General features: G+C 35.5%; 1 protein-coding gene across 1 annotated transcript in view; it reads left to right on the top strand.

Moving 5' to 3' along the window:
- PHF3 (PHD finger protein 3) overlaps positions 1-12,760 on the top strand; it is a 48,670-nt gene extending 35,910 nt beyond the window's left edge. Inside the window, 10 exon segments of the mRNA XM_050316300.1 lie at positions 2-158; positions 1,180-1,296; positions 3,496-3,627; positions 4,095-4,227; positions 4,720-4,790; positions 4,792-4,913; positions 6,447-6,594; positions 7,745-7,834; positions 8,303-8,498; positions 9,632-12,760. Coding sequence (XP_050172257.1) covers positions 2-158; positions 1,180-1,296; positions 3,496-3,627; positions 4,095-4,227; positions 4,720-4,790; positions 4,792-4,913; positions 6,447-6,594; positions 7,745-7,834; positions 8,303-8,498; positions 9,632-11,802 — 3,337 coding nt within the window. The 3' untranslated portion in view covers positions 11,803-12,760.
- Positions 12,761-12,987: the final 227 nt, after the last annotated feature.

The following is a 12,987-nucleotide window of genomic DNA, read 5'->3' as shown; positions in this document are numbered from 1 at the left end:
GATTGACAGACTCCAGCTTAAAGATTCCCGAGGAGAGAGCAGCAAAAGTTGCCACAAGGATTGAAAGAGAGCTGTTTTCTTTTTTTCGGGACACTGATGCAAAGTATAAGAACAAATACAGAAGCCTAATGTTCAATCTAAAAGATCCTAAAAATAATGTATGTGAAATTTGTCTGTTGTGCTTTACAGAAATCCTTTATTTGCAGTAGATGAAAGGAACAGTCTTCTATGTAGATACTTTATGAATCCTGCTGCAATTTACCTGTTTAGGGGTTTTTTTAATAGTGTGGTTTTTTTGTTTCTTTGATGTTGTTTGTTCTTTGTGCACTCAGTGTCCTCTGTCTCCTTTTTCCTCATTATTCTTCAACTCTTTGCTCTCACTGTATGTTTCATTGCTGATTTTCAAAGTGTAGTGCATATAGCTTACCTAGTTTGTGTTTGTCTTTACCACTATCTCTTATTTGGTTGTTCCTGTTTTCCCCCATAAATTTTTGGTGTTTCCTGCACTAAGCATTTTTCTGCCCAGGATCTTGTCTCACCATGCTTTTTCATACCCAGATTTCTCAAGCTTGATCTTCACTCTTTTTTCTGTCTTCTATGAGCTTGTTAGTCAACATCATACCTCCTCAGCTTCTGTCTTTTGTCCTTTTGTCAGTTACTCCGATCAAGTTGTTTTGCCATTACAATTGGCCAGCTGTAAATTATATGAACAGGCTAACTTTTGTCTAACTTCTGACAGCTGACTTCTGCCTTCTCTTTGCTCATACCCCTACATTAGTTGGTTTTCTTTCTTTTACCCTAGGACTTGAATCAGTCAAGAAGCGCAGACATCCTTTTTGATACTGTCTTCTCTTTATTGTATAATACAGAGGATTTGTACCTTTTTAAAAAACAAAAATGTCTGAGATACTACTGCAGTGGGGATTAACTCACTTTCTCTTTTGAAATAACTGTTGATTAGGATATATGTAGATACATTGTTATGTAGAAGAAAATGGAGCTCTGGAATTAAGCTTTTTATGTTATAAAATCTGGTACTACTTCCTGCGATGGAAGAAACAAACCCACATGATCCCTGTAGCTGTACAAAGCATGTTGTATGTTGCTTCTCTGAATGTATTTCCTACTGCAAGCTGGTTTTGTCTTGATAACAATAGTCACTTTTCTTTTTTCTTCTAGATATTATTTAAGAAAGTACTGAAAGGAGAAGTTACTCCAGACCATCTAATAAAGATGAGTCCAGAAGAGCTCGCTTCCAAAGAACTGGCTGCCTGGAGACAGAGAGAAAACAGACATGTGAGATTTGTAAACTTACGTTGTTTAATTGACAGCCCAAGCATGTGTAATTTCTGTTTGCAGGTTAAGTGTGTGCAGAAAGAACAGAATGCATGTTGTACAAAGCAATTGTGACTAAGCAGGATGATCTCTATAATTTCTTTACTATTCAAACCCCAAAGAAGTTGTTAAAACAGAAGTGAAAGTAGTGTAGTCAGTTTCTGAAAGGGGGAAACCGTGCATTTTCCTTTGCCATACAACTGTATTGCTTGCTCTTTGTTCTTCTGTCTCAAGAGTGAAGGCTTCTTTGTCCTTATTTTCTGTAAGATTCTAAAACTCTTACTAGAACTTTGGAGATACCTAATTTTTTAAAGAGGGAGAGAGGTTGGTTTGGGCAAACCAAGCCAAACTGGTGTTCTTTCTAACTTACTGACGGAGCCTGACAAATCACCCACCAAGAAGTAACCTCATAGCTGAAAACGTGATCTGCCAGTCTGAAAAGCAGCCTAAAGGGAAAACAGAAAAAAAACCCAAACAGAAAACAAACCCAAGAAAGTGTATGAAGATTATGACTTTTCTTTAAACTAAAAATTACACTATATTTATAGCTGTGTTGACAGTTTAGGAGGAGAAGCAACAATATGAGAAACTATTACTTTTATAGAAAATGCTTTTTTCTTAAATAATAACCTGCTTATTAGGCATTTAGTCCAATGATAACTGCAGCTGCTTGGAAACGGCCATTTAAAGTGTTCTAGTTTACAAAATCTGGATTTATGTTGGCAGAATCTTTGGTATTTGTATGCCACATCACAGAACCTAATAAGCGTGATATTTGGATACTGTTAACTGCTATGCATTTTGCGTTTGGGTTTTATGATACCATGAATTATGGGTTTTATCAGATGATTTCTGATAAAAAATAATGAGTAGGTAGTGTAGCACAGAGTAGATGGAAATTCATTCTCTTGAAGTCTGTGTGCTGAGAATGAATGTTCCCTGATAACTGATTCAGTATGGTGCGATGCTGTTTTAGGGACTGCAGTGTACATTGCAGTAGTAATTATTCCTGTGTATTTTCCTTTCCATTACATATTGTGACTAGACCTCTTTATGAGTCATGACAACTTTTTTGTTAGTTTCTATGCAAAAACAATTGTTGGATTATTCTGTTATCTTGAAGTTGTTTCAAAGGCCTATAAAGACATGAAAAGTTTGATTATTCTATAACTATCCACAGTCTGTCTTTTGCAGTGCATCTTTTTTACATTTGTTATTATAAACATTATTGAAATACTGAAAACAGACCATGCATAATAGTATTTCACTGCTATGAGAAAGAGTTTCAAAACAAATGTGTATGCTGCTCAAAAAGTTATTAAAGGGTCCTGATTATTTAGGAGAAATACTTCAAAATTTCTAGAACTTGAAATGGAATACAGCATGTAAAATAAGTATGTATCATTTGACTATACTTTTCATTTTCCTGTTTAAGCAAGTCATCAAGTCTGCCAAGTAATTTTTTTTTTTTTAATTTCCCAGGGTGTTCAAAAGTAACTGTAGGTATTTGGCAGGTAGATAAAGAAATCATAGAATCCTTTTTTCTTTAATAAACAAGTCTTAAAATATTTGCAACAGCCAACACTTCTTGGTTTAAGAAGTGGAAATGTACCTTAAGAACCAATATTAGAAATAATGGTTTGTATTTTATTTTATTGCAACAGAGCAAAGCAGCAGCGCTGATCAGAATTAGTATATCCATTAATTTTAAGAATACCTTTGAATGGTTTTTCTTTTAAATGAAGCTTTAGGTTTATGTATTAAAAAACAAGCTCTTGAAAAGATAATGTGAATCTGCATGCATTTTATATCGTACATTGTCCCTACTATTATGGGAAAAGAGTTGATGCTTTTTTATTTGTTTGTTTCTTTGTTTAGCTATTAGAAAATCAGAATTACTGATATTTTAATTTAGTGTTGAAGGTTTGCTTTATAACTTGTATAAATACATGCCTGGTAAGTATTTGCTGCACCATAGGAGAAGTTAGATGGGCTGCTTGCATGTTTGCTTTTTGAAACTAGTTGACACTTGCAAAATAAAAATGTATTATTTTTTTCTCCAGAGGGTTTCCTAATGGCAATCTTATTTATCTCTTATATTTGTGGATTTCCAAATTTTATGGTTTGGGAATAACTACACATAACTTCCTTTTTTCACAGACAATTGAAATGATTGAGAAAGAGCAGAGGGAAGTTGAAAGAAGACCTATCACAAAAATTACTCACAAAGGAGAAATAGAAATTGAAAGTGAAACACAGATGAAAGAACAAGAGGAAGTAATGGAAATTCAGGTAGAAAAGAAAGCATGACACCAGTGTATTTAGTTCATAGACAATATGTTTGTGAAGTGTTTTGTTTATGATTTTGTTGTTCAGATCTGTAATTATATGTTAGGTCTCTTTGGAGTTCAATTTTTCTTTGATCCTTACTGACTTTTACTGGGCCTGGTGTGTTGGTTGGGTCTTTTCCTTCCATACTGTGACTCTATGATGAATTCTGACCATTGTAGAAAATAGAAAGTAGAAATTAGAAAATGTACTAAATGTTACCCAAAGATATTTGGGAATACAAATTAATTCTTTTAATGCGTTTGTGACTTTGTGATAGCATTTTAAGCTATACAGCTGAAGCAGAGAGCCTTATGTCTGAAGGGGGGAAAACACTATTAAACATTTAAGCAATATGAATGGCAATATTAGCTCTGAATATTAACAGAGTGGGCAAAAAGGGTAACTGAAATGTATTTAACTTTTCTTAGGAACCTAACATGAAGTTGTTTGAGAAGTCAGACGAAGCTGAAAAAGATAAAGAAATAAATGAATCTGCATCCCCGGACACCACAAGTCAACATAAAAATCATCTCTTTGATCTTAACTGCAAAATCTGCATAGGTATTTGGAAAAGCACATGAAAATAAATGTATCATACCTCTATAATAATTTTCAGTGATAAATCTTAGTATACCTCAAGGATGTAAATAAATGTGGTTCTTAACGTAGTTGCAAGTTGTGGAAGCAGTGTTCTACTTCATAATTTACAGAAGGGACAGTACTAAAATGATAGGTTATTGGAATAAACTTGTCTTCTTTTTTATAAAAAAGACTGCAGAGAAAGAAACCCCTATAATGGATGTGCATACTAATGTTGATTCCTCATTTCTTTATCCTGTACCATTACAGTGTCAATATTTATGTATAGTACTGTATAAACATATATAGTGGATAAATTTATAACATGTAGGTATAAAATGTATGAATTCCTTATCCTATGCCACTTCAATGGCTATATGTGGTCATTTTGGTGTGTGTTCCATGTGTTCAGAGGAACTCCTCTTTTTGTTTCTTTAATAAAAAATTAAGCCCATTGCAATTCCTTCTCTGCAGGACGAATGGCACCACCTACTGATGATCTTTCTGCAAAAAAAGTGAAAGTGTCTGTTGGAGTTGCACGGAAACCAGTCAGACAATGAAGCTGAGAGCATTGCGGATGCACTTTCCTCAACATCAAGTATTTTAGCTTCAGAATTACTGGAAGATGATAAGCAAGACTCATCAAAATCATTCACACCTCTCCCAAAGTAATATAAACTGTAGAAACAGTAGTTTTAAATGAAAGACATTATTAATCTTGTTAAGCTATTATGTCTAAAGCTAATTTTTAAATTGCATTTCATTAATGCGTTTGTGTACCTGTACATGTCTTAAGAATGGGGTACTCTGCTGAAGTAAGTGTGCTTTTATATAAATAATAGTACATATATTGTTGTGATTGCAAACTTCTGATTACCACATTTCCTTTTAGGGAACAGTAAACTGTGTTTTCTGGTGCAACAAGGTCTAGAAAGAATTCACACTAAAAGAAATCAGGATGTAGATTTCATACTGTATTTTGCTATTAATGAATGTAGTTTGAACAGTGCTACATTTGAATGAATGTGTGTCTTTGTGTACATGTATATATATAAAGCCAGGGAATTTGAGATTGCTCTAAACAGAGCATTTGCACTGAGAAATCAGACTAGTTTAAAATCTCAAAGCAGTGCTTTTCTAGATGTGACAAGTAACAGCAGCTTGATTGATGTTTTGCTGTATTTGGTGTCAGCCTTGTTTTCATTTTCTTCCACATTCTGCTATTCACTAAAGAGGAAATTGCAGTTTATGAGGCTGCTTGTTTCTAGTTTGAGGGAGGGTTTTCTAGAAAAAACAACTCCCAGTTATTTAGAATTGACCAGAGTTCATGCTGAAATTTTACCTTTACTGGGACAATGTGACCCTTTACTAGAGGTAGTGGACCTTACTTGGAATCTGCAGTGTCTAGTACAGACAGAAATAAATGTAGGTTTCCATGTTGCTGTAACAGCACAACAACTGGTACTACGGGGCATCCATCTTAAAACTGCTAATAGCATACCTAGAGTATTTTGATAGCAACATGTTGGGAAATGTTGATATGTGTAATCTTTTTCTGTAAGGAAGCCCTCAGGTTGAGAAACACTCTCCTGTGAAATTATTCATCTTCCCATTTAGTTTTTGCAGTTGCTTTGTTGACAAAACTGAGGCTTTTTTTTGAAGGAAGGAAAGACAGTTTTGTACAGGTGAAGTGGCGAGGTGGTACTCACAGAAGCTGTGGAAGTGGTGCATGGGTGAGAAGAGACTGGTAGCCAGCCTGTGGGGCACGGAGAATGAAGGGGGGACATAGGCATTCAGATGGTGGACAGACAATGTTGCAACAAAATGTAGGATAGGCCAGCAGGCAGTTTGTCTTCATTCGTCCCTGTGGCAGAGGAAAGTCTCGCTGGCTCCGCAGCCCTTATATAAGTTTGTTTCCCCTTCAGTAGCGTTTAATAACTCTTGGACTAAATAACTTGTCTGTTTTCAAAAGATACAGTAGTGAACTAATGTACTGCTTATCTGCCTGTCCTTCTTGTACCATATATCTACTCCACTGGAAGATGAGAAACATAGTTGTCTGCCGGTCTCTTGGGAGGATGCTTAACTGAAAAAGAAAATTCTTAATAACAATTTTTTTATAAAGAAAAATTATGATTTACATTATCTTGTGGGATGTATCATGTTGTAAACAAAGTGGGATTTTGTTTGTCCTTTTTTAGGTCAGAAACGCCTGGTACCGTGGAATGTGAAAGTCTGTTTCTGGCACGCCTGAATTTCATCTGGAAGGGTTTTATCAATATGCCTTCAGTGGCAAAGTTTGTTATTAAGGCTTATCCAGTTTCTGGCTCTTTCGAGTATTTAACAGAGGTATTTATATTTACTGCAAAGAATGAACAGTTCATTTATTAACTTTAGCAACCTTCTATGACAGTGTAATGATGAAAGACATTGAAGCATGAGCAGTGTACTGAGTAAAGTATTTGTGGGAGGGTGTAGGTTAAGGTCTGTATTTTTAAGTAAAGTATTACTCAGTAATGTACCTGCAATTCATCTTATTTACAACAGAAACCTGTTTAATGGGATTTTTTTTTTTGTTTGTTTTTTTTGTTATTTTTGGTTTTGTTTGTTTGTTTGTTGGGGTTTTTGTTTTGGTTTTTTGTTTGTTTGGTTTTTTTGTTTTGTTTTTTTTTGCCCGTCTGGTGGCAATTCTGGTCCTAACCTTCCACTTGTAAGACTAAATTATCCCAAAAAGCTTCTGGAATGTTCTCTTCAGTATCTGAGAGGCAGGAAAAGCATGCAACTGCTTTTAATAGTTGTCTTCATTCTTCTGTAAAATTAAGATCAGAGAACCCATAAGGTTCAATGTTACCTCTCAGCAGTTACAGGAAACATCAGTTTTCTAATCAAAAGGTCTTCAATTAATTAGGTTGTCTTTAGTTTGCTGTCAGTCTTCAGGGAAGTGCAGGGCATGTAGTAATCCTTAATACTAAAGGATTGCTTTATTTGCTTTATTTCAAAAAACTTTTTTCTTAGGTGTTCTTGAACATCTGAAAGTCTGTTTATGTTGCTTGTAGTATCCAAGAACAAATTTATGTCTGTATATACATGCATGTGTAGGTTATGTTTTACCCTGAAGATGAAAATTTTTAGAAGTTTATTATATACATAGGTGTGGAGCTCTCATTGCAGTTTGATCTTTCAGATGGGTTGAGTGTTTCTAGAACACAGTATTGTTGGCAGTTAATGTTACTGAATAGGTTTGGAGAGGTATAAATGAACAGTATTGAATGATGACCAATTTATTACATATCATTTACTTTACACTAAGAATATTAATTTAAATATCCAAAGTTTAAATTAATTTGCTTCTACTGTTGTAACTTCTACCAATATTTTTAAATTATAATTTAAGAATTAAAAGAACCAAGTATGTTTTGAATATAGGAAACAGATACTGGATGAAGTATTTATCACAATATTTATGTTGGATTCAGATTTCTATTGTCTTTTCTCATAGGATTTACCTGATAGTATTCAAGTAGGTGGAAGGATATCTCCTCACACTGTCTGGGATTATGTAGAAAAAATCAAAGCTTCAGGGACCAAGGTAAGAATTTTACATATTGAAGGATTGCTGTTTAATGTATATCTGAGTCATCCTAAAGATACTGGTTTTGTTTCTCTTTGAAATGTTTGTGAGATACATGACACTTTAAGGATATCTGGCAGTTATGCTGAATGGGACGAATGGCAGCTGCTGGTGTTTATTTTCTTCCTATCTAACCACAACCTGTCATTTGCTGTTTGACAATACCTGTATTCCTTTGACACAGTAACTTGTCCTGAGTGCCACTTCACGTCTCAAGTGTTACTCTTCCATTTCAGTACTGTCACAGTGTGCAAAACCACATCTCAAGTGTTACCTTTCAATTTTGGTACTGTTACAGTGTGCAAAACTGAGGAGGCTTTTTCTCCTCTGAACTGTACTTTTAAATAAAGAGCAGTCAGTAAAACAATTAACGTTTCACAGAAAAATGTACTTGACCAACTTCTTTCTCTCTCTTCTTGTAAACAGGAGATTTGTGTAGTTCGCTTTACCCCAGTAACTGAAGAGGATCAGATCTCCTATGCGTTGTTGTTTGCCTATTTCAGCAGCAGAAAACGTTATGGTGTAGCGGCTAATAACATGAAGCAAGTGAAAGATTTGTACCTCATCCCTCTTGGTTCCTCTGATAAAGTCCCTCATCACCTTGTGCCTTTTGATGGGCCTGGTAAGTACTGCTTGGAATTTGGAACTTAAGCATCATAATGCTACTTAAAAGAAGTTTGCAACAGAAATTTAAGAGGAAATTAAATTAAAAAATGCCCGCTATTTTATTCCAACATGTTATGAGTTTGCTATAGTATTATTATATTAGTTTCCTTGAAAATACATTAATTTCCCATCGTTAGGTTATTTTGATACTTTGAAGTGTTGATGTTGAAAAATTACTATGTATAACTTTGTTTCATGTCTACTACCTTCCTCCTCTGACCCAGGAGGCTTTGTAGATTTCACTGTCAGTCAACTCAGTTACACAAGTGGACTATCCTAGTTATATTGGGTTCCAAATTGATACTCTCACTTTAAAACAGTATTTTTCATTATTTGAAATATACTAATTCTCTTTTTTTCAAGTATTCCAAAGCTCCTTAAGAAGAATACATGGAAAGTTTAAAACATAAATGGCCAAGGAAGAAAAGGTCCTAAAATAGCTTTCAGCCATTCTTCTTACGCTTGAGTTATTTTGTGTCAGTTTATCTTGGTTATAAAAATTTGTGGATGATCTCCCTTTTTGAGATAGGCAGGGCTGAAATCAAGAGAGAATGAGCTACAGCTCCTATTTTTCTTGGCAGAACCTAAATTATACAGAACAAAATACCTAGTGATGGGATAGGTAATAGTATAACTTAAAACACAGTGCCTTTACTGGACTGAGGGAATCATTTTGAAAATTCACTCTTGGTAAATCTTTGAAGAAGTATGTCTAATGCAAATTGATGAGGATACTTTGTGTTTACTCTTTTTTTTTTCCTCATGTGCTATGCTACCACTGTAGCTGCGTTAGACAAACACAATGTTTAACTTCTGTTAAGCTCTGATGAGACTACTGTCTCGTATTCTCTATTTGGAAGTTATAGCAGGCAGTATGGTACTTAAAACAATTTGCAATATTTGAACTAGTAATTTTAATGTTAGAAATGCATTTTTATTATTTTAAATATTGTTTGTTATGTTTAACAATGGAAATTTCAAAAAATTACTTTCTGTATATATTGTGGGAGTATGGGGGTTATTTTTGTTGAAATGATTGCATTTAACAAAATATGAAGAGATGATAAATTGCTTTTACAATTTATACAGGGATTGAAATACATCGACCAAATTTATTACTGGGATTGATAATTCGCCAGAAAATGAAGAGACAGATTACTGCTGTTTCAAGTGTTACTAGCAGTTTTGCAGATGAAGCTGCTGAAAGTACCTTGAGTAGCTTGCCACCAGAGAAGAAAAGCAAGCCAAGCAAACCTGAAGTCTCTCATCACGAACTGGCACTAGAAGAAGAGGAAAATAATTTTTTCAATTCCTTCACAACTGTGCTGCACAAGCAGAGAAATAAACTTCAGCAGTCTAATGTAGAAGATGTTCCAGCAGTTGCTGAACCATTAGCAGAAAGCACCAAACATGAACCACCAAAGCCTCTCAGGTTTCTTCCTGGAGTCCTGGTTGGATGGGAAAATCAGCCTTCTACTCTGGAACTAGCAAATAAACCACTGCCAGTAGATGATATCCTTCAAAGCCTGTTGGGTACAACAGGGCAGGTATATGAACACAACAAGTCAGAAGCAGGTCCTAGTGAAGAGATACCATTATTAAATGAACAGGCAACATTAAAAGAAGAAAACATGGATGTTGCTAATATAACTACTGAAGTTAGTGAAGCAAAGACTGGTTTGGATGATCTTCAAGAATCCACTAACACTACTGTAACCGTGGATACAGCAGCTGCAGGGACCTCAAGTTCTGCAAAAAGTGCTGGTTCTTTGATAGGGTTGAGTCTTAAGGGAAAACCTCCAGATGTCTCCACAGAAGCATTTTTAGCAAATTTATCTGCTCAGTCACAGAATAAAGAAACTGAAGAAAGTAAAGAAAATGACCCAAAGTGGCAGGTACCAGACAAGGATAGTGTTTCACAAGAAGTTAAAAAGAGCACAAATTCCAGCATTTCTTCTTCATCAAATGCAGGGAAAAAACCCAATGAGAACAATGTTAGTGTAGGTTCTACTGAAGGTACCACTGCTAGTACCTCTAAATCACCTCCATTTATTAATCTTAAAAGAGACCCAAGACAGGCAGCTGGACGAAGCCAGCAGACTAATACTTCAGAAAACAAGGATGGAGATGTTAGCAGAAGTGAGGACCGACAGAATCCTTCAGGAAATGATCAAATAGAACCAGAGAATAAACAGTCTTCTGGAGAAGTGGGCTTAAACCTCTGTCAAAGTGATCTTCAATCCAGTGAGGCGCAGTTCAGTTCAGCAGCAGCTAAAGCAGATAGCACAGTTGGGTCACAAGCGGAAGATAACAAACACTCACAGGAAGATGCACTGATGCAAAACATTGAAACAGTGAACTCATTTAGAAGAGGACCAGCAGCAACTTCATCTCATTTTGAAACCGAAAATTCTTCCCGTTCTGAATTTATTTCCAAAGTCCCAAGCCCTGTTACAAGTGGCAGCTTCTCATCTGTTGGACCTCCACAACAGAATTTTCAGCATCCTAAACCTAATCCACCTGGATTTCAGTTTCAGGCTCCCGCACCGCATAACTTCCCTCAGCAAAACAACCCTATGTTTGGATTTCCTCCTCATTTACCACCTCCACTTCTTCCTCCTCCTGGCTTTGGTTTTCCTCAAAATCCAATGATGCAATGGCCACCAGTAGCTCATTTATCAGGTCAGCCACCACATTATGCTGGACCCATGGCACAAGGGCTACCAGTGGCTCACAAGCAATCAAGATTTTTGGGACCAGAAAATTTTTTTCAGACTAAAGACAGTAGGAGACCAGAAAGACGCCACAGCGATCCTTGGGGCAGAGAAGAACAGCATTTGGAGAGAGGGTTCAGTAGAGGAAAAAATGATCGACAAAGACTTTACAGTGAAACCCATCACCAAAAAAAAGAGAGACATGAAAAAGAGTGGAGCAACGAAAAATACTGGGAGCAAGATTCTGAGAGAAACAGACGCAGAGACAGAAACCAGGAAAAAGAGAGGGAGAGGAAGAGTAGAGAGGAAGGACAGAGAGACAAAGAAAGAGCGCGATCTCCACACAATGATAGGGCTGCTGATGGAAAAAGCCCCAGAGAGACTAGGAATCCAGAAAAAAAGGCAGAGAAGCCTAAAAGTGAAGAGCAGGCTCATGAAAAAGATAAGGAGAGGGAGAAAAGCAAAGAGAAGCATAGAGAACGAGAAAGTGAAAAGAACAGAGAGAGACATAGGGACCACACTGACAGAACTAAAAGCAAAAGGTAAAAAGATGCAGGCAGTCTTTTAAAATCCTATTTAAATAAACTGTTAGAGTAATGTCGTAAAACTTTGTATAAAAAAAAAAAAAAAAAAAAGAGCCTGCTAGGATTGTGCCATCTTTTTTATTCCATGTTGGTGTTTTGCAGAAACAAGTCTGTGTTTTGGTACCACTCGATGTACCAATACTCATCCTTTTTTTTCATTATACCAACTATCGCTAGAAGTAGGAGTTTAATATGTTTAAAAATTTTACATTGCTGTATATTCAAAATTTTAAAGATTTCTTTTATTAATATGCAATAAAGGCTTAGGAATTTTGTTAGTTGAGGAAGTTGGCTTTAGTCAAGTCTGCAATATAGTTGCTGCCTTTGGTAATTTGTGCTCTCTTCTGTTTTAAGATGCTCTGATAATTTTAAAGGTGATTTTCATACAATAACCTTCTTTTAAATTGCACTGTTTTTAAAGACTGTAGCAAAGAATCCACCCATTACAACAAAACATAATATGCTCGGTGGTGTGAAGAGTTTGGGGTTTTTTTAAATTATTCAGTCATACAATAAAAAAATTCAAGTGTATTTCATTAGTTTTCAAGTATTTCCTAAGCATCTGAAGCAGTTTGTGACCAGAAATTGGAAGGCTGTGCTGCTCAAATGTTACTGCTTTAAACTGCACTTGTTTTAATAAGAAAGCATTTTTAACCTAAATTCTTGAAAATATGATTTGTAGTAGTAAATTCATTTCTCCCACCATTTTCCATGCTTCAAAAACTTGAATACCTAAGCTTGTACATTACTTTGTGTTTTGCTATCCTTTTTACTGTAAAATGTAAATATTTTAAGGGATATTTTGATTCTAAAATGATAAAACTTTCTCACATACTGTGTGTGTTTGATTTCATAGGTGTGAAACTGTAGGCTAAATGAATATGGAAAGCTGAAACACATAATACCACATTTGTTGTACACTTCATGGCTCGGTTTGTTTTGAGTTTTGGAGAACATACGGGGGGAGGGGGGAGAAGAGTGTTTATACCTTTGGGACTTTCGGTAAATTGATATTTTATAATGATTACCATCCACTGATGCCAGACAATGCGAACATGAAAAACCAACTCAAGTCACCTACTCTTACACTTCTTAAAATACACTGGGCATCTTGTTGAATCTGTCAGAAACAACAAAAATATTCCAC

The sequence above is a fragment of the Myiozetetes cayanensis genome, unplaced genomic scaffold, assembly GCF_022539395.1.
Source record: "Myiozetetes cayanensis isolate MyiCay16 unplaced genomic scaffold, myiCay2020 scf2-11, whole genome shotgun sequence".
NCBI classification, from domain to species: Eukaryota; Metazoa; Chordata; class Aves; order Passeriformes; family Tyrannidae; genus Myiozetetes; species Myiozetetes cayanensis.
The sequence above is the reverse complement of the archived record's forward strand: the minus strand, read 5'-3'. Positions and strand labels throughout refer to the sequence as shown.